Source organism: Calliphora vicina, chromosome 1 (assembly GCF_958450345.1).
Source record: "Calliphora vicina chromosome 1, idCalVici1.1, whole genome shotgun sequence".
Taxonomy (NCBI): domain Eukaryota; kingdom Metazoa; phylum Arthropoda; class Insecta; order Diptera; family Calliphoridae; genus Calliphora; species Calliphora vicina.
The window spans coordinates 170,350,042-170,372,396 of NC_088780.1; the positions used below are offsets into that span (position 1 = coordinate 170,350,042).

General features: G+C 29.7%; 1 protein-coding gene across 1 annotated transcript; it reads left to right on the plus strand.

The window, feature by feature from the left end:
• The first annotated feature begins 4,812 nt into the window (after positions 1-4,812).
• On the plus strand, positions 4,813-16,934 carry Rfx. The gene is made up of 9 exons (XM_065512307.1): positions 4,813-5,617; positions 8,921-9,005; positions 10,301-10,508; positions 10,609-10,788; positions 11,334-11,795; positions 11,860-12,159; positions 12,239-12,553; positions 13,268-13,636; positions 15,246-16,934. The coding sequence occupies exons 1-9, from the start codon at positions 4,984-4,986 to the stop codon at positions 15,342-15,344; spliced, it is 2,652 nt and encodes an 883-aa protein (XP_065368379.1). The 5' UTR covers positions 4,813-4,983; the 3' UTR covers positions 15,345-16,934.
• The last annotated feature ends 5,421 nt before the right edge of the window (positions 16,935-22,355 follow it).

Genomic DNA, 22,355 nt, shown 5'->3' on the forward strand with positions numbered 1-22,355 from the left:
GTTCACAAAATATTGTGATATTTGCTTGCAAGCCAGTCGGCATTCAGCGTACTCCAAACGAGTACCACTATGTATTTTTGTTAATAGTGGCTTTTTCCTTGGACTTCGTTCTGTGAAGTTTGCATCTAGAAATCATCTCCTTACTGTCACACCAATAACTTCTAAATTTCATTAGGTTTTTATTTGCTTGACAGATTAAATGGATTGCATTTGATGATTCTAACGATATTTCGATTGTCCTGAGGTGGAGTTTTCCGTTTGTCAATTACGTTTGATATAAAGTTGAATATGTGGAAAAGATTTTCCTTATTTTTTTAACTTTAAAATTAATTTTCCCTAAGCAATGGTGCAATGTTTTGCGCGACCCACTAAAAAAGGAATTACATATATAAAAACGAACTATTTTTAATGTTAAATATACAATAAATTCAGCATATTTAACTAAATTGTACTTTTACATCACAAAAAATTTACAGTCTTGACCGATTATGGGTATAAACAAAATTTTAAGTTTAACATTTTTAAAGACGTTGTACGCCGTTTCAAAAAAATTTCCTAGTGGTACTGCTATTTCCTTGCTCGTAACTGTACATAATATCGCGAATACTAAGTCATGTACAAAAACCATTTAGCAAACGTTTCGGACCAACAATGTTTCAATTTCTGGAAAATCAAGTCTTAATTAACTTTAATAATTCTTTAGTATAGGTTTATAGAAATCTTTGAAGTAGCTGTTATACATATTGACGGACGACTAAAATTAAAAATTTCACAATTTTTTTCTAAAACCTTAACAAACATTTTACATATTGATTCATTAAATTATTAAAATCATGTAATTTAAGCTCTTTAAATTCGGATTCTGTTTTTATATACATAATAATCTTCTTTCCAACAAAAAAAAAATACTGTTCAATTTGTATTCATTCTATTTATTAATTAACCCTTTAATCATTAATCATTTTTAATTTAATTTAATCATTAAAGTTTAATGCATATTGTTGCCAGTTGTCTACATTCCAGTTCCACTTCATTTTAGACGAATATAAGCTTGATACTAATTCAGATTATAATTCCGAAAAATCAAATGAAATACCAAATGTTTCAGCTAAAGGAAATATAATAAATAAAAATCAACTAAATATTTGATACTTTATAGAAAAATAAAATTAAAAATTATGCATTTAATTAATTATATGAAAACCTCGATGTAAATATGTATAGACTTTTCATAAAATCGTCATTTTGAGTACTAAAATAGGCAAATCGCACTTTGCCATTTTTCCGACCAAAAATCGCCAAAATGCCGATAAATCGGCAAATCTGGCAAGTGAAGTATAAAATAACTATATTTGTTTGTACAATGTTGGTCAAGCCTTTATAAGGGTTTCTAATTTAATAGTGGCATTTGATCGGTATTGTCACAGTTGTAGTTTTAATCAGTATAAAATCAATAAATTCTTTGTTTAATTAGAAAACTTAAGAATTTCGACCATGTTAAACCTATAAAACAACCGAAAAAATCTGTGGATACAATAGAATAATTCAATTAGCAACAAATTTGGACATCGAAACTTATCTGAATATTGTAACTTTTAGAAGAAAACTTATGAAGAAATTCCCAAAAATTATCCGAAAATTAACAAAAAAATATTCCCGACAAAAATTTCCCGTGTAGGAACCCTAATGTATACACTATTCTATAGGGATTCCATATGTTTCGGGTAGAAATTTGTATGGTGGATGGAAGAAATACTGGACAGATTCTTGCCATTTTCAACAGAGCTTGTTGAAATGGCAATTTTTAAATAAAATAGCAAAACATTTTCGAAGAATATCAACTATAATTGTATACCCCTATGTCCTTCTCTCGTGTCTCTATCATGCCTTCAATATACGGACAGACGGAAGGACATAGCTAGGTCAATATACGGACAGACGGAAGGACATAGCTAGATCGTCTTAGAATTTTAGCAGGACCCAGAATATATGTATATGTATACATTTTGGGTCTACGACCAATATTTCGATATGAACATTTATTGGAAAGTATTCACACAAATAAAGATGTTTCCTAAGTGCAAACTAACTTTATATTGAATTAATAACAAAAATCAAACGTTATTCAGTTAAATAGTACATACATTTCATTAAAGCCTAATTGGACTTTGAAATAAGTATCTTTTATTTTTACTTCAATGAATTTTTGAAGACACTTAGAAAAATATATCGATAATTTGAATGACTATAACTCTTAAAATAAGAAAGATTGGTGAGAGTATACAGAGTATGCATTTTTGGAAATAGGAAAACAATTAGACATTTCGGGGTCCTGAAATTTGTCCATTATTGTGTGGTATCCGCCTATGGAAGGTTTAATAATACATAGTTTATTTAATAACAAAACACAAAAAAGACCATTCCAATCCCATGTTTGTATCTTCCACGAAAGATATAGATTCAAGAATGTCGATTTTTTTTTAACCATCTAAATTTGACAACAAAGATAACCAAAAAACACTACCTTTTGTACAGTCATGCTGACACAGAATAATAATGATAAATAACCCTTCCTTAGTCAGTTTACCTGATGTACAGTTCATATTTTTAAAAGCTGGTGTTTTATTGGGAAGTGCTCTATAGAATAGACTGCTTTCATCAGCATTGTACACATTTTCTGGTTTAAACTCGCGAAGGAATAATTGCAGTCTATGCCTGAATTGGTTAACATCATCTTCAGACACTTTTACTGCCAGACCTTTGATGCAACAAATGTTGTCTTGCCAATTTTTGTCATTTTCTTGAACAAGAGTTCCAGACATAGGAATGTTTTGTGAACAAATCAAACCACGAATATGCAAAATCGATGCCAGATTTGCGAAATTAAACATTTTGTTTGCATTATGGCAATAAATAATTTTTACATTCCTGTATTCATTTAGATTTTTACAAATAATGCATTAGAATTAAAACATTGTTGCTTTACAAGTTATATTTATAAATGTTTACGTTGAATTTTACCGATCAAATTTAAATAAAAGCATCAATGACATTCATAAATAAGGACACAGCTCTTTAATCCCCCCAAAAAAAAATAAAGAGAATTTCGATAACATGATTGATTACTTGCAAATGTGGAAGTGTTTAATATGTTTCAGAAAGTAGTATGTTTTAAAATCGTAAATTGTGAGTAATTATGTGCACTAAATAAATATTATATGTACATAGAAAGATAGATAGATAGATAGATAAATACATACATACGTGCATACATTTATTTATGTTTTTTGAATGTGGATTCAGTGACTAAATATTACTACACAAACTACAAACTTTAAAACGTATAAATACTCGTAAATACAAATACTGATTATTAAGTATTATTATTATTATTATTATTATTATTTTACTTATTTTTTAGTTTGTTTCTACATCGGGGATGAATCATTGAACCACTTGTCAACGAAACAGAGTGAAAAAGAAAATTATAATGGTTGCTTTTAAGGCATCAACTGAAAATCCTTGCCACCCGCAGTTTTATCCATCTCACTTTACGTGGGGGAGGTGCTTGTGTGCTCAGCTTCCTTGGTGATTGGTTGCTTAACTCCCGACTATTGTTAAAATGGTGCGTTCGACGGAGCTTGAAATGAAAAAAAGTTGTCTGACTGCGTTTCTATGGCCATAAGCAACAGTGGTGGGTTTTGGTGGGTGGTGTTACATACATACACATGTGTACAATACGTATGTATAAGAATGAGAACAAAAAAAAGTAAATAATGATAGAATACGAAATGTTCCTCAACAAGAGCCAATAATTATAAATAAATTAGATTTATTATTTATTATTTATTGTGGATAAATTTTCCTAAAAAGGGCCTACTGATGGATCAATTGTTATTTTTATTTATTTTTTTTGGTTTTTGTTTTTTGTTTTACAAAATTGGGATGTAACGTTAAAAGGGGGATGCAGTAAGGATAGAGTGGAGAGCTTTTCGGATAATGTGTTAATGTGGATGGAGGATAATGGTGGTTGTAGTGAATGTATGTATGTATGTACGTACATGCACAAATACTCACATTCTTTAAAGCATTCACACGTAAGTATCATAACAACCATCCCCTTTTTGACTCATAAACATCATCATTATTATCGTCGTCATCACCAATATCATCCTTGTCAAAGTTTTATTTCATTGTCTATTAGTTGAGGCATTTTACCGGGATAAAGTTAAATTTTATTTTCAGTTGTAATTCGACCATTCGCTGCAGACGTGCGTCAAATATTTTACGCGCTGCAGTTGCTTAGCTACAAATATTTAGCAAGTGCTTTGGTATCTATCCTAGCCTCTCCTTCAACGGATTTATTTTGCTGCCAATATATACATACATATATACCAACATACCAGGCACCCACGCAACCATTACTATCCATCTATCTATCATTCGCAATACATACATACATATGTATGTATTTATCATTTAGTATCCTTCCGGCCTCGTTCACTTTCGCTTTCATATTGTGTTGCTTAGAGCGCTTCACTTTTGCTCCCGTGCGCTATAAAAACAAAACAAACAACCCAAAAAAAAAGCAACACTTTGCACAGAGTTGATATAAGAGATACAGTGGCAGTCATTCAGTCAGATAGATTGACGGTCGGACAGACAACACAATTGTGTGTCCTTGATAGATGGACACATGGAAACATTTTCAATTTGAATCGGTTGCTTGGTTAGTCATCGTTCGGACGGGTTTTCGGTCGGTCTCTTTTTCGGTAGCTTGTCGTCTATTTACACAATTGTGAATTTGTTTATGATTTCTTTTGTTTACCTTAACGTTCTCACGTATGTGTATGCATATGTATGTATGTGTGTGGAGGCGGCATTGCATTCTAATATTTTCGGAAATGCATAGTAAATGACGAATCTTCTTCTCATCCAGCTAAATGTTTTTAAAATTTTAAACTTGTTTTTAAAATCAAACGAATGCATTCGCGACTGACTTTGGATCAACAGCAGCATTTACATCACCACTTGCAGCAGCATTTAAATACGTCAACAAATTTTAATCATATTTTGGAACGGTGTTGTTGTAATGCTCTTGCTATAAGTGGTCATCAAAACCAACGGAATCAACAACATCCACAGTTCCTTCAACAAACCCATCAGGCTTTAACGCCACATCACCATCATCATCATCATCACCACCACCATCATTACCAACATCGCCAGGTACACCTGCACCAACAGCAATCGTTGAGTCAACAGCAGCAACCACAACAGTTATCTTCGCCAGTGCTGTCCGTTTTATCATCCACTCAACAACAACAACAACACCATCAGCAGCCACAAACACAATCCCAAAAGAAGCAAAACTCTATAGCCCATCGTTTGTATCATCAGTATCACCAGCAGTCGACAGTCGTTGCTACCGTATCTTCAAGCTGTTCGGCTGTAACTGCAGCTTCTCCACCATCACACTTGCAGCTTTCACCTCCTCCACCTGCTCCTGCTGCAGCTTCATTTTCATCGTCTGCAATTTTATCACCAATTCCACCGGCTCTCTCGGCGACGGCATCAACAATGTATCGACGTCATAACAATTTATCATATTGTGGTGGTATGTTATTTATATTCCTCCTTCCTTTTCCCATTTAACTTTGTAAATAGTTTTTCGACACAGTTGAACACATTTCTTCTTTTTTGCATCAGTAACCATTCGAACGTTATTGATCTACATACATACATAATTAAACTTTTCAGTTTAGTTTTATTTCTGATTTGGAATCGATACTTGTTAATTCAATTATTGTCTTATTCCAAATATTTATTATTAAAGTGAAAATACAAGTGAATTTATTACAAAAAAAATTCATGACAATAATAAAAACCCTCTGGATATTAAATATTTGTTCAGTACCTGTCTGTTTGCTGTCCGAATCTTTATTTAGACATCTTGTAATTAAGCGCATTTTAGACATATTTTGTGAAAAAAAATAACCATATATTGGAATATAACAACGTTGGAGACCAATTCAAAGCTATTTTTTGGATTATGACGGTAACATACACTATAATTATATAATGCCAAACTATGTAATTAAACCTATGTACATATGTATGTATGTATATTGTAAAATTCTTCTAATATACATACATATGTGAAATAAACTCAGTTTGAAATAAGTAGAGTAAGATCGGGTAATGTGGTATACCTATTTTATATTTGACTGTAATTTTTGGAATCTTAATTCGATTGGAACAGTTCTTAGCTGGTGTTCTACTACAAGCGTTAGGTTTACATCCATGAAAGTAAAAAAGTGGTTTATGTTCAAGTTTCAGAGAAGTTTGGGAAAAAGAGAAACAACCCATTAACAAGCCATTGAAATGTGGTATACCATGTTTTGTGAATATTGTATACTAAACCACATATCCGATGTAAATGAGTTGCATTTTATTTAAATCATCTTCAATGGATGCGATTAAAGTTGACGGCTGGCTAAGCTTCCCAGAAGCTCCTCAATACATTCTTCGCTTCGTAGGAGACATTGAATGACTGATGCTAAAATAATGTCCATCACGTTGTTTCTAATAGATCAGATAGCTTTCTTCAAATCTTCCGCTGGCCATTTTCTTACTTCACCTTTCTTTGACATATTATTTGTTTGAAATTCTTTAGCTATACCACCTTAGCCGACCACCACGTGGTTTATTGAAATTATGATAAAATTAAACATATACACTAAATATGCTGTATTGTTGCATGTGTTATTCAATAGCAAAATATTCCCATTTGACTTTAAAATTAAATTAATGAAGTTATTTTAGAAAAAAATTAATTTTTAACAGATCACAAAAAAAGTCTACCACAAGATCACGCTGATTTTTTACAACTGACTATTTCCATGACCTGCAAAAATGAAATGCACTCACCCAATGTTAATATTCTGAGATCATAAAACTCCTAAGCTTGGTACCGTTACTCCTATGCTCTCAGTTTTAGAGAAAAGTAGCTATACCACATTACCCGCCTATACCATATTACCCGAACTTACTCTATAAACTTTTTTATGAATCAAACAGTCTGATAAATTATGAGCAAATCTTTAAAAATCAGTGTTTAATTACCTAGTCTTTATAATCGGGAAATATTTCACGGGAATATTTTGGGAATTTCTTTATAAGTTTCTTTCTTAGTATTACAGTATTATTTATGCACAGATAAAATACCGACCGATTTTAAAATTTTGAAATCGGTCTAAAAATGTGTGAGTTAGAGGTACTAAAGTACTACGATCTACCCTAAAACAGTTTTTTCAAAATATCTCAAAATTTTGAGGGTGTTTCAAAATCGTTGAAAACAGTTTTAGTATGTCCTCACCTAGGCCTACAACCCCCATTAGGTCGCTTTTCAAGTTCTGACAAAAAGTGTCATTTTGTAGCAGAGTGTAATTATTGATATTCATATTTAGAGAAAATAATGGTAATAATAATGTTTTAAATATCATTATACACATTCTGATTTGAAAAGGTTCTTGTTCGAATGAAATTACGAGTACATATTTTTGATCTATTAATCAATATGTTCATTTCGGGTAATCGTTTAATACTAAATTAAGCCAAAAACCAATAAAGTTTTTCGAATAAGACAATTGGTTAATTCACAAGGTCTCTTATCATGTCATATTGTCATAATGTCCTAATAATTCACAATGGTTTTTATTGCTTTTCAAGCAAAAAATGTCCTAAAATAATACTACTCTGTATATGCGTAATTTTTAAATCATTGCACTACAATTTCAATTTCAAAAAATCATAAGTATGTTGTTTTGAAATTTTAATGAAAAAGCATACTAATAATAATAATAAATATTCCTGTAAATTTACTCCATTTATGTATATTAGGTAACTTTTCTCCACTATAATTAGGGTAAAAATACATACAGTGCACTCGCGATAATATTTACGAATGGCATATAATTCCCATCAACAAACATTTTTCCCGTAAAAATAACAGTTTCTTATGTTACGCACTTTCTGTAATTTTACATGAAATTTTACTTACTTTATACTAGTAATTTTTAGAGTGTAGCTTTCCAAAGCACGCAAATAAATAAAAATCTATTAAAAAATTAATGAGTTATGATAATTTAGTGATTTTGTGAAAACATGTTTTCGACATTTTCAGTTTTTTCATACAATAGCTTTGTTCAATAACTAAAAGTTGTTACTAGTTAGTAACAATTGTTACTGGAAAAGCGTTCTTTAACTCAAAAAACTTTCAAGTAGAGCAAAAATCAAGAGCGTATAAATTTTAGAGACTGTTCTCTCGTTGCAAACTATTACAAGTCCTATTTTGAACTCGTAATTGTTAGCAGCTTATATTTCATATGTTTTGTGTTATTATTTATTTATTTATTTATTTATTTATTTTTGTGGTGAAAAAATGTAAAAAAAATAATTTAAAAATTTAAATTGAAGAAAATGTGAGTATTTTTTTACATTTTAAAAGGAATAAAATAAGAAAATTGTGTGTATAAAACAATTGTTACTGGAAAAGTGTTCATTTACTTTTTACTATTTTTGAGAATTTAAGAGAGTAATTTTGTAAATTTTGATTTTATTCTCTCGTTGCAAGTATTTACTGGGAAAGTAAATGAGCAGACCTAATGCTTGTGAGTAATAATTGACTGTATTTAGCTTTAATTGGAAAGCGTTCTGATTTTAAACTACCGTATCTCAGCCATTTTCCAACCGAGTTTTACAAATCTAGTCCGGTTTAAAATTAATTTCAAAACAAAAAAAGAGAGAACAACCTCTGCATATTTTTTCGTTTATTTTTGTATCACTGTGTAATTAGTATATGTGAAAATAACAATCATTTAAATTATTGTTTGTTTCTGTTCGTATTTATTTATTTCAGTTTCAAACCAAGATGCAGGCCAAAACTATCAAGTTCAATATGTGGACACAGAGTTGTATCATAGCAATTCAAGTCAATCTCAAATGTAAGTTAAAATTCAAATTGAAAAAAGGTAAAATTGAAAATTATTTGATATCAATGATTTTAAATTTGAGATAAATATACAATGGGAAGTACTAGAATTTTTAAAAAAATAATAATATTCATGATGCACTTATTACTTCTTTGTATGTATAATGTATGTAGTTATATTGTATTCAGTAAAAACACATATGTTTACTATTAAGATATCAATCTTCGTCGCGGTATAACTTGTGTCTAATGTTTTGCCACAGTAAAACTAAACTGCTGGATTTCTGTTATCTTGTGAATAACACTAGACCATTTTATTTTACGGGGGGATATTAATCGCACTACATATGATATTGAGTGTATGTTCATAACATATATAAATACACATAGATCGGAAACTCTAGGACATGTCAAAGGCCTAACTCAGTTGTCAAAACCCTAAGTGGTCTGTTTTCTTGTTTCCGCTCTATGCTTCTCTATGATTCATACACTGAGGGAAAACCTGCAACTTAGGAATAAGAACGCGTCATATTAATTCAATAATGTTCATAATAATAGATTTCAATAGAATAATGATGTTGAAATACGATAAATCAATAATTGTCAACTTTAAATCAATATTTTTCGATATTGAAATAAAAAATTTCAACATTACTAGACTTTCGTTAATGTTTCTTATTGATTCAATATGGCTTTTATTGATTTTAAGTCGTTTTTTCTCTGGGTGTACACTATATACATACATACATATATTTGGGGCATTCAAACAGTCTGCTATTAGGTCATATTGTCATAATGTCCTAATATATTATGATAGTTTAAACAAATTGTTGTTGTGCTATAAACAAAATAAGTGTTATTTTATGACAAAACAATAAGCATATGGTCAATTCACAAGTTCTCCTATCTTGTCATATTGTCATAATGTCCTAATATTTCCCGACTCGGCGCATGTCTCTGCTAGTTGGTTACGATAACACAATAAACAAAATAGCATACAGAGTAGTAATATTTTAGGACATTTTATGCTTGTAAGGCAATAACAACATTTTCAAACCATTGTGAAATATTAGTACATTATGACAATATGACATGATAGGAGAACTTGTGAATTGACCAATAGTTCAAAAAGTCTTATTAGTTTAGAATTTTTTGTTTGAAACACAACAAAAATTCGATTAAACTATCATAATTCGATTAAACTACCATAATATATTAGGACAATATGACCTAATAGCAGACCGTTTGAATCTCCCATTTATATATTGTCTGTTGAGGGAAATTAAACATACAAATTTCTATTTTTAGGGCCTATCCATTTTGTCCCATTGGAGATTATCAGGCCGGTGGGCAGTCTTATTATTCCACAACGACAGCCCCCAATTACTCCTCAGCAATACCTTTGAATACATCCACACATCCATCTTCGTTGCCATATATAGTTCCCGTGGAAGAAAGTCTGCTGTTAAATACATCCTCACAGTCTCATAGCAGAGATTCTCCACATAGTTTAACGGTAAGAACGCAGTTTTATTGTTTATTCCAATTCATATGTATTGTACATATTATGTATATAATTATGTATCTCATTCATGTTTTCTATGTTATTTTTATAGGAGGTTGCATTTATACAAGAGACCCATAGTACATCCCAAACGCCTACATCTACAACTACAAACTCCGTAAATATCGGAAGTATTAATATACAGGGAGGAAGTAGCTCCGGCGGAGGAAATGTCTCTCCGGACCACGACCACAACACTTTAGGGAACACGAACAAAATAGCCTCAGCGACTGTAAGTAAATATCCACCGTTAAAGAAATACAATCATTTCGAAAAAACTTTAATGGATTTAATATTTTTTAAGTTCGAGGAGATAGGTGGTTAAGATCTTCCACAAAAATTATCCCCATAAAATTCTACAATATAACTCTGACAATAAGAATTCTCTCAGATATTAACTTACAACATTTTTTTGCAGTTAGTATAATGCTACCTCCGATCAAAAAATTAAAACTTTGACCCACTGTAAAAAAAATTGAGACCAGCTGGACTATAAGTGTATTCTACAAAAATGATCTACTCAACATGACCTTTCAGAATTATAGTCTGTTCCAAAAATGCTGTTGGACAGTGTTATTATACTAACAATTAATTACTTTTTTTCGTTGTAAAAGTCAAAATTAAAATTCATGTTTTCTCGTATATTTGATAAGTAAAAATTTGGGTTAAATACAGATTAGAAAGATAGAAACGACCTTTTTTTAATTATGATGTTGTGCAGCAAATGAGCGATATTTAAAAACTGAATAAATATCATAAGATGTTTTTTTTTTCTAGATTAAATGGCTGTCGCGGAATTACGAAACTGCAGAAGGCGTTAGTTTGCCACGTTCAACATTGTATAATCACTACATACAGCATTGCAATGAAAGCAAAATCGAACCTGTAAATGCAGCCAGCTTTGGTAAACTGATACGATCCGTATTTTCGGGTTTGAGAACTCGACGTCTTGGTACTCGAGGCAATTCCAAATATCATTATTATGGAATACGCATCAAACCAGAATCGATGCTTAATCAAATTCTTGACGAAAAGCCAGCATTTCAAACACAAATCTCAAATACTGCTCACATGACTCAGAGTCAAAGTCAAAATCCTATGACCCCCTGTAGTTCAAGTCCCATTGCTGGGACATCCAGTTCACTACACTCTGGTGGCCCTAACAATATGCTGCATAATAGTCGGTATTCCAAAAAATCACATTCCTTTAAAACGGAAACACACGAAGCATGTGGACAAGTAAGTAATATTATTGATTCCCTTCTAAAAGACACGTACGTAAGTAATGTATTTAATATTTTAGTTTCTTGGCGATGGTGCTGGAGCGATACCATCATTTCCTACAATCGAACTGGATAACACATTTGATAGTGAGTTAACTCAAGAAGATGTCGAAACATTTCGTTCAATGTATCGTGAGCATTGTGAGAATTTTTTGGACGCTGTCTTAAACCTAGAATTTAATACTATTGAATTTCTGTGGCGAGATTTTTGGCGTGAAAACAGCAGTATAGATGAGTGTACCGAAGAGGAGAAATATTTAACTAAAACTAAATTATATTTAATGTGTCACTGCACAGGCGTTCAGAAGTTCGTGCGTGAGGTACTATTACTGATTACACTATAATTGATGTCCTTCTTCAAACCTTATAATCTATTTTTACTTACGTTTACATTTTTAGATTGACTATCAATTTTACCAGAATATAGTAGATGTTATAATACCAGATGTCTTAAGATCTATTCCAAACTCTTTGACGCAAGCCATACGCAACTTTGCTAAAAATATGGAAATTTGGTTATGTGAATCAATGATCGGTGTTCCTGAGCGCATGGTACAAATAAAATCATCAGCGGTTTCGGCATTCTGTCAAACACTGCGCCGATATACGTCCCTCAATCATTTGGCTCAAGCAGCCCGTGCTGTTCTTCAGAACAGTGGCCAAATATCACAAATGTTGAACGACTTAAATCGCGTAGACTTTCACAACGTCCAGGTAAACTTTAAGGCATTTAAATAAGACTACACAACATAACCATGAATATGAATTAAATTATTTAATATTTGGTGTACAACTGATGTATCTAGTTTGTAATCCATTAAACATATGTACATTAGGCAGATAACTAATTTTGGCGATATTTTTGGCATGCCACCACGTGATGGCCAATGTTGTATAAGTAAAAATCATTTTTTTAGGTCATTTGGAATCAAAAACATCACGCACCAACACCAATTTCTAAAATAAACCAAATTTTTTTTCTCTGAAAAATTATATAAATAATTTCATTTTTTTTTTTTGCAAGTATGTGGGATACTTCCCTTATTTAAAAATTATCTTTTGAAGTATGTCCGCAGTTAATAAAATAAAATATATTGTTTTTCAAAATAATTGAAACAATTTAATGAAAAACTTTATTGCGTTTGGTGCGTGAACTTTTTTAACAACCGCGAAAAAATAATACCGTGTTTTTTTTTATTTTTTAATACTCTATCCAACTATGCTACGCCAATTTGCATATTTGCAAAAATTGTCAATAGTTATATCCCTAATGTACATATATAAATGTTTTTTAATTAAATAGTCATTTGATGAATTAAACATACATATGTACCTACTTATAGTAAATTTGGATACATAAATATTATAATTTATAAATACATATACGTACGTACATATGTTTGTACGTATTTAATTATTTAATTATAGGAACAAGCCGCTTGGGTGTGTCAATGCGAACCGGCCATAGTACAGCGCCTAGAAAACGACTTTAAATCTGCTTTGCAACAACAAAGTTCATTGGAGCAATGGGCTGCCTGGTTACAGGTGGTTGTAGATTCAGCTTTGCAAGATTATTGCGGAAAGCCTGGATATGCTAAAGCTGCTCGGCAATTTCTACTTAAATGGAGTTTTTATAGTTCAATGATAATTCGAGACTTGACACTGCGGTCTGCATCCAGTTTTGGCAGTTTTCATTTAATACGTCTACTCTATGATGAATATATGTTTTACTTGGTCGAACATAAAATCGCGGAAGCCCATCAGAAAACGGCCATTGCAGTTATTTGCGATCTAAAGGTAAATTTCATAAAATTCATACACTATTTTGTTGTAGTTTGTGCTGATGTTTGTAATGCCAAAAATATTAACAGTGGTATAGAAAAAAAAAAAGAAGGAATTAATTAAATCTGTAACTTCTAAACACTTAGTCCGATTACATTGAAATTTGATATGCGCAAAGAAGAAGTGTTGTCGAGTTCAAAGGGTGCACCCAGGGGTCCCGGGTATGTTACATATTTAAAACGTCTGTGTTCCGATTTCAATTATCTTTTATAACTTAGGAGATATTCGCATTTGAAAATTAAATTTTCAACATTTTTACCCACTCTACTCCATTTTTGTTTTATGGGACTAAAAACAAATGTATGTATATGGGCAATTGCATATCATCGTACGTGACATTTGTACTCCTCTAGAGTGGAATAGATTTTGCAAAAATAAGAGTATCTGAAAAATAATTTGGTCTTTATGTTCCATTCAGAGGGGGTACTATATTTTAAAATAATAAAAAGTTATTTCGAAATATTGTTGTCCAAAATATTGAGCGAAATAAGGGTATCGTACGTGACATAAAACGGAACTCATTTTGAGGTACATGCGAAATTATTCGAATCGTGCGAGGCGTTATGTTTTCTTTTAATTTCTTACACTAAACGAAATATTTTTCCTTTACAATCCGTCATATTTAAATAAAAACAATGTTTGGATGATTTTATAATAAATAAAATTTAATATCGTACGTTACATACCGTACTTGACAGATTTTTCTCTTATAATAAAACAATATATTTTCTGTAAATATATGTATACAAAAACTAAAAAAGTGAATAGAAAATATACATACATTCGGTTTCAATAAACAATTTGACAATAGCAAAAAAAAAATCAGAGTCAAATTCATTTCATACTACAAGCTAATTGGGAGCCTAGTTTTCGCCGCAATTTTACCCTATAACATTCAAAAATTAAATATAATCAGTTTAAACTAATATTTTTGTCTTTAAAATGTTGTAATATGATCTAAATACTTTCACATATTAACATTTTATTATTTTCTTCTATTCAAATCATCTTGAAAAAAAGTTTCAAGGTTTTTTGTGTTTTCTCGTGGAATTGCCAGTCAATCAAAAAAAGAATTGTTTAAAAATCGTGACTGACTCTAAAGTTATATACATTTGAATTTGAAAAAAGGCGATTTTCGCCAGAATTTATACTTTTTGAAAAGCTTACAAAAAAAATATTTTAAATGAAAACAAATTTTAAAATTGTAGACATCGAAGGGACCAGGTCCATCCAAAAAACGAAACTAAAAAAATAATTTTTTTTGATTTTTTTTAACACTTTTTTGGGAATTGCGGAATTACTGATTACTGATTATAAATTTCAAAAATTGTTTTTATATTTCCATTTTCAATAGAAAAATCTAGTATATAACTGTAAAATTTCTTTAAAAATATTCATAAATAAAAATTTAATTCCAAAATTTAATCTTTGCAAAAACTCAATAAATAAAAAGCTTTTTTTAATTATCAAAAGTTATACAAACATACATATGTATATATATATATATATAGTACCGAGGTGTTAACAATCGTTCATGTATTCATATTTTTATTTTTAATTACAGCACAAAGAAGTGGAATTTGATTTTGGCTACCAACTGGAATACATTGCTGCTGATAGTGTTGTAAATGAGCGTGGACCTAAACGAATGAAACATGAATGAGTTAGACATTATCGTAATAAAGAATTCCAAGATAGGGATCTTGGAATAACGCATACCACCAGAGTGCTTTGTTAACGCACAAAGTATCATCATAGTACCTTAAGAAACAAATGCTCATACATATATAAGTATATATGTATGTATGTATGTACATTAGGGCAATAACTTTTTTACATGTTTTGCAAATATCAAAAGGGCCCTAGCATAGTCGAATAGACCAATGAAAGTTATTTAAAAAACTTGGTATTACTTTTTCGCGCTTGTCAAAAAAGTTCACCCACAAAACGCTGTAAAGTTTGGAGATAATTTTTTTATTTTCTTTTTATATCCAAAAACCGCATTTTTTTTTTTATAAATATATAGTATATCAACCTGACTCGAATCTTTATTTAAAATTTGCGGTAACTGGACAAATCTGCTATTTTAATATAAAAAAAGTAAAAAAAAAAATTAATAAACATTTTGCCTTTAAAAAATAGTTTTTGTGGGTGAGGTTTTTATTCCAAAATGACCCGAAAAAAATTTTATCTTAAATAACACATGTGTCATCGCGTGGTGCTAGTACCTAAATTTGGTTATTGCCCTAATATACATAGATATATATGGACATTGTACATACTGTGTATATTTTTGGCTGACTTCATAAACACAGTTTGCAATGCAACACTGCAAATAAATTCGTTTACAAGGCAAAGCAATACTTTATGACAATACTGCTTTGTCAAACTATGCAATGACATTTCAGTAAATACATTTTTTTTCTGGTAAATTTACGTAAAATTACATAATTATTTACATAAACAAAAATTCATTTCTAACAACATATCTATAATTTTCTTTTGCCTGCAAAATAATTGTATGAAGAACTCAAACAAAGTATGTATTAAAGAATCATAAATAAAAACAAGGCTCAAATTTTAAAAAAATTTGCGCATTGAAAAGCATTGTCATGCAATAATGAACTTGTAACATTGCCAAAACAAAATCTACTGAGTTTATGAACGCTATGCTTGGCAGTGTTGCATTGTAAATTGAGTTTATGACATGAGAAGATCTCGTGTAACAGCGGCTTTAGAAAAATATTTATATGTAAATGTATGTATGTTGATGCTCATCGATAACTACATTCTAAAACATGCCAAGTCATAGACACATTTTCGAAATCCGCCTAAATATTTTAATTAAACTGATGGACTATAAAAAACATAATACAATTACAAGCCAATCAACAAAATACTAAAGTTCTATTTCCTACCTCTTCTGAGATATCGTTAAAACCCTTTGATGTTTTACACATTTCATTGACTTATCATGTTGTAGAATGAAGGTATCGACATGTACATATCGGACCTATCCATACTGTAAAGATCATGAACAATTATGAAAATATGTACATACATTGGAATTCGATCGCGTCGATCGCATTTAAGTTTTGAAAATAAAGATTTTATATGTATGTAGTACTATGTATTTAATTTAAATGTTTAATATTGAAAAATATTTTAAAAAATAAACAAACCATGTCTAATATAAGGTAAAATTTTGGAATTACATACTTTCAAAATAATAAACATTTCCATAAAAAAATCATTAACCTACATTTATTATTTTTTTTAATTTTTATTTCATTTATTTATTTATTTTTTTTAATGATGTGTGAAAGAGATCGATTTCAAATGATGTGTTTATTATCCAGGACAACCTCTATTTTTTACCTATATCTGTATTACTAAGTCATTAATTAACAATATGGTTATCTAATGATAGATATTTCAAAGACCTTTGCAACGACGTATATAAGACCATAGTAAGTTTGACTTTAAATGGGTCAAAATCGGAAAAAAAAATTTTCACCAAAAAAAAAATCTTTTAACCCGCATTTTTTTTCACCAAAAAAATTTTAAAAACAAAAATTTTTTTTTAAAATTTAAAAAAAAAATTAAAATAACAATTCGTAAAAACCAACTGGAAAAAAAATAAATTTTATTTACCTAAAAATATTTAAAGTTTGTATTTTGAAGTATAATTTGGTGAAGGCTATATAAGATTCGGCACTGCCGAATATAGCTCTCTTACTTGTTTCTCTTCTATCTGTCAAAGTTTGTTTACTTTTCTTTGTTAATTTAAATATGTATAACGTTTTCTTTTAAGAAAGAAAGAATAGTAGAAAATGAATAAACGTGAATAATAAAAGTGAATAACGTATTATTTTATTGAGCGTTGCCGTTTGTGTGTTCATATTAACGTTTTAACCAGATGTTATTTGACCAAATTGGACTACATATAGTAAAAAAATTTAAACAATATATCGGTTTAAAAACTAAAAATGCGTCTCCTGAAAATTTAAATTTTTTGAGTTATGACGACGTTGCTGCAAATGAGCAATAAGTATTTATGTTGACAATTTTTGCATATCCTACAAACACCATATTATTCAATTCAATTTTATTTATTCACAATCTGACATAATTTATAGTATTTGACATACGTCAAATTTGATCGCATATATAATTTATATTTTGATAGTATGTATATAGTATTTCCGTTATAGTTACACGTGTTTTCACTACTATGTATCTTTGTTCCAACTATTGTGATATTTTCATAGAGTTTATAGCCCTACACATGTTGCAAGTACATAAGTATGTAAATTAGGGCTATAACTTTTTTACATGTTTTGCAAATATCAAAATGGCCCTAGCATAGTCGAATAGATCATTGAAAGTTATTTAAAAAAAATGGTATTACTTTTTCGCGGTTGTCAAAAAAGTTCACCCACAAAACGCGGTAAAGTTTGGAGATAATTTTTTTATTTTCTTTTATCTAAAAAACGCAAATAGTTTATTTTTTAAATATATCAATCTGGCTCGAATCTATATTTAAAATTTGCGGTAACGGGAAAAAATCTGCTATTTGACTGTAAAAAATAAAAAAAGTAATACAAATTTGACAAAATTTTGTCTTTAAAATTTCGTTTTTGTGGGTGAGGGTTTTCGTAAATAACACAAGTTTTGCCATCGCGTGGTGCTTGGGTGAACATTTGGTTATAGCCCTAATGTACATTCTATTTAAATTTTAAATTTTTTTAAAAAAGTAAAGATCGAAGTTTTGATGTAAATTTTTTAATATTTTATCGTTAAAGAAAAATGGAAAAATTACGTTAAAGTTATCATTTCAACTATTGATAATAGTTGTGCTTGCGTACTTCATAATTTGTACAAATTATCACTGGAAGTTTCGGGATTCCGTTCGTTTACTTTTAAAAACTTTTAACGAGAGAGCAAGATAGTGTTAAAAGTGACAGTTCGTAGATAGAGAACATGATATTTTTTACTGGACATTTTTTGTCCAGTAAAAAATATCAACATGAAAACGTTTTAAATTGATTTATAATAAAATACAACATATTTTTATAAATTGTTATTCGCGTACTTTTTGGATATTTTTTAGATTTAGAGTAAATGTATTTTTACTCTCTAAAATAAAGTTACTGGATATTTTTTACTGGAAAGTACGCGAACACACCTAATGTTAATGTTAAGACGAACTCCATGTTTATCTAATTTAATCTAAGTTATTATATTTTGATTATTAATTGCGATTCTGCTAATATTTCGCCAGCATATGTTCACACCATTCAGCCTTTTTTACTAAGAAAGTAATTCGTACAAAGTTAAAATATTTTTCACGAACCGCAAAATTAAGAAACCGGTTTCCGGTTTAACCGAAAAGGTGTTTTTTTGAAAAACCCGGTTTTGATTTTTATCTTTTAAAAAAACCGATTAACCGGTTTTTGTCTTTACCGGTTAACCGGTTTATACTAAATTTTTATTCAATATGTAAAATACGCTACTTTAAAATTTTTGAATTCTTAAAGCAATATTGTCAAATGCTACAATTTTCTATATAATTAATCAATATTTTTAAAAATGGTATCAAAGTTTTTCAAAAATATGGTTAAATGAGCTTTTGAAAATATATTTCATTTAAACCGGTTAACCGTCTTAAAAAACGGGTTTTCAAAAAACCGAAATGTTAAAGAAACCCGAAATCGGTCGAGTTTATAAAGATGAAAAAACCGGTTGACCGATTTTCGGTTTCGGTTTTGGATACTCTAGACTCACAGCTTATTTGATGCAGGTAAAATTATTTTAGAAAATCGAAAAAAATTAGTCAATATTCATTCAATTTATCAAACAAATTTTATATAAAATGTAATGATATACATACATACAGTGAATGTCACTTAAAATCGTACACCATCGTAGTCAAATTTTATTCATTAGTTTTAGAAAGTTGATGTTTTGGAAATATTTTAAAATGCTATTTTTATATTGTGTGTGCTATTACCTATTAGAAAATTGGGTATAATTTTAATTGCCCTTATCCACAAATAAAAAAATTGGGTAAGACTGTCAGTGCCCAGAATATCAACGCTTCATTTAAAATCGTAAAGGCACTAAAAAATAGCAAATGATACCCTACAAAGTATTAGGATTATTTAATATTAGCATTTTTTTTAATTTTTAAAGTTTTAATTATAATTTAATATAATTTTACGAATTTAAGTGATACATGAATTTTGTGATGTTCTTTAATTTTCATCAATATTTTTTTAACGAATTGAGGTTTTGTTAACTTTTTTGTTGAAATACATATTTTTTGTTCCAATTAATAAAATTACTTTTAATTTTTTATATAATCACCTATTATTGCCTGTATAATTTCATAATATTTTAAAAAAAATATGTTGTACGATTTTGAGTGACACTCACTGTACATATGTCCTGTTATAATGCTGAGGAAGAAAAAATAACAAATACCAACCTAATTGAAGAAATATTAATGAAAAAAAAAAATAATTTTCTCGTTAAAATAAGCTCACAGCATATTGTCGACAACACTCGATTCTTAACAGCATTTATCAACGGCTTATTTCGGGCAGTCCTTCCATCAAAATTTGCCTCGCGCAGAACCCGTCAAACCTAAATATTTTTCAACTTCATTCTTCAACTTTGGAGCACTTAAACTGGGTTTTTCTTTAACATTACGCACAATCCATCACTTATCTGCATTATTAAATATTTTATTTGGCGCAGATCTACCCTTATCGTCTATTTTATTTTCGTGCTTGACAGTTGAGGAACTAATTGCATCAATTTCAAAAATATATCGTTGGATTTTGTTTTTACTTTTAATCTATTTTCAGAAGAAAAATTAAAAATTTAGAAGTGGGTCATAGCCCAACTTAGGTTTTTACGGAATGAAAAATTTACCACGCCCACTTTTTTCGATTTATCTAAAATCGGAAAACGGCTACACTGATTTGGCTAATTTTTTGTTTAAATGTTCGTAGTTATCAAATTTAAGTTTTTACTGAAGGAAAAACTGACCACGCCAACTTTTCCAACTTTTTCGATTTATCTAAAATCGGAAAATGTCTGGCTAATTTGTTATTAAATGTTCGTCGTAAAATTCGTATAAAAAATTTACCACGCCCACTTTTTTTCGATATATCTAAAATCGCAGAACGCCTGGATCGATTTGGCTATTTATTTTTAAATGTTCGCAATAGTCCACAATAATCGCTCACTAATATGTCCACTTATCAAAAGCTGTAAATATGTGACCAAAGGTAGTGACATGGCGTCTAGAAAATGGTTGATCGACCGTCATCTACAACATTGACTAGATTTTTTGATATGTGCGGGAATGATAAATTTTCCCGAACGTTGCTATACTCCGAAATGCCAAGATATTATACTTGGAATCAATCGTCAAAGAAATTTCAACGGCGGAAACAAGGAACACCAGTTTTAAGTTATCACAAAACCGACCGAAACCGGAGACCGGTTTTCAATTTTTTAAAACCGAAACCGTGGTTTTGAAATTCTTCGGTTTTTTTGGAAATTCTAGTTTAAAATGACGAATAACGTATTTTCTTTACTCAACTGAAGTTTGTTTTCCCATTTAAAAATTTAATATCTTTTCAACTTATTTTTGTAATTTTTTTTTTAAAATTACCTTAGCTTAGCGCATAAACAAAAAAAAAGTGCATTGCACCGTTATTTCATTATCAGAGAATAAATAAAATACACTGCATCATTTAAGCTGTGAGAAAATTATTTTTTTTTCATTAATATTTCTTCAATTAGATTGGTATTTGTTATTTTTTCTTCCTCAGCATTATAGCAGGACATATATCATTACATTTTATATAAAATTTGATAAATTGAACGAACATTGACTAATTTTCGATTTTCTAAAATAATTTTACCTGCATCAAATAAGCTGTGAGTCACTGTATATTAGAAATCCAATCCCAGTAAGCACCAAAGCCCCAAAAATTCAAGCACTTGAACATTTTGTTGGAATTTGACTTGAATGCAAATGTAATTATACTTTAAACATGAAAAATATTTGAAAATTTATTTATTTTTCAAACAAAAAACATATGGCTTGAATTTATGTTTCCTTTTTACTGGAGAATGCTATTGAAATAAAGTGTAATACAACTGTAATTCAATTGCTTGACAATAATTCAAGGCTTGAATTACACTTGCTTTCAACTTGAATTCCAGTAAAAATGCTTATTGGGATGCCGCATTTAATTTAACTGTGAAAATACAATTTTCTGTACCCCGAGACTAAATATTCATAGTTCCATGCATAATATATGTATTTGTTCAATTCACAACGTAGTTGTACGTTGTATGATACAACTATTGTGATTGTGAACACAAAATTTTGCCGTCTTAATTTAAATTAAATAAAAAAGCTGATTATGATTTCAGAGTTACCGTTTTCTTGTTATTTTGAACTATAATGCGCAAAATATTTTTGTTAATGAACAGATATGAATATTCGAAAAACATCGCTTATTCGCGCATTTTTAGTTTTTAAACCGATATACATACATATATTTTTTTAAAATGTTTAAGAAAAATAACAAATGATACATTTTTTAAAAGCGAATTTTTTGGAAATCCAATACAAATAGTATTTATTTTC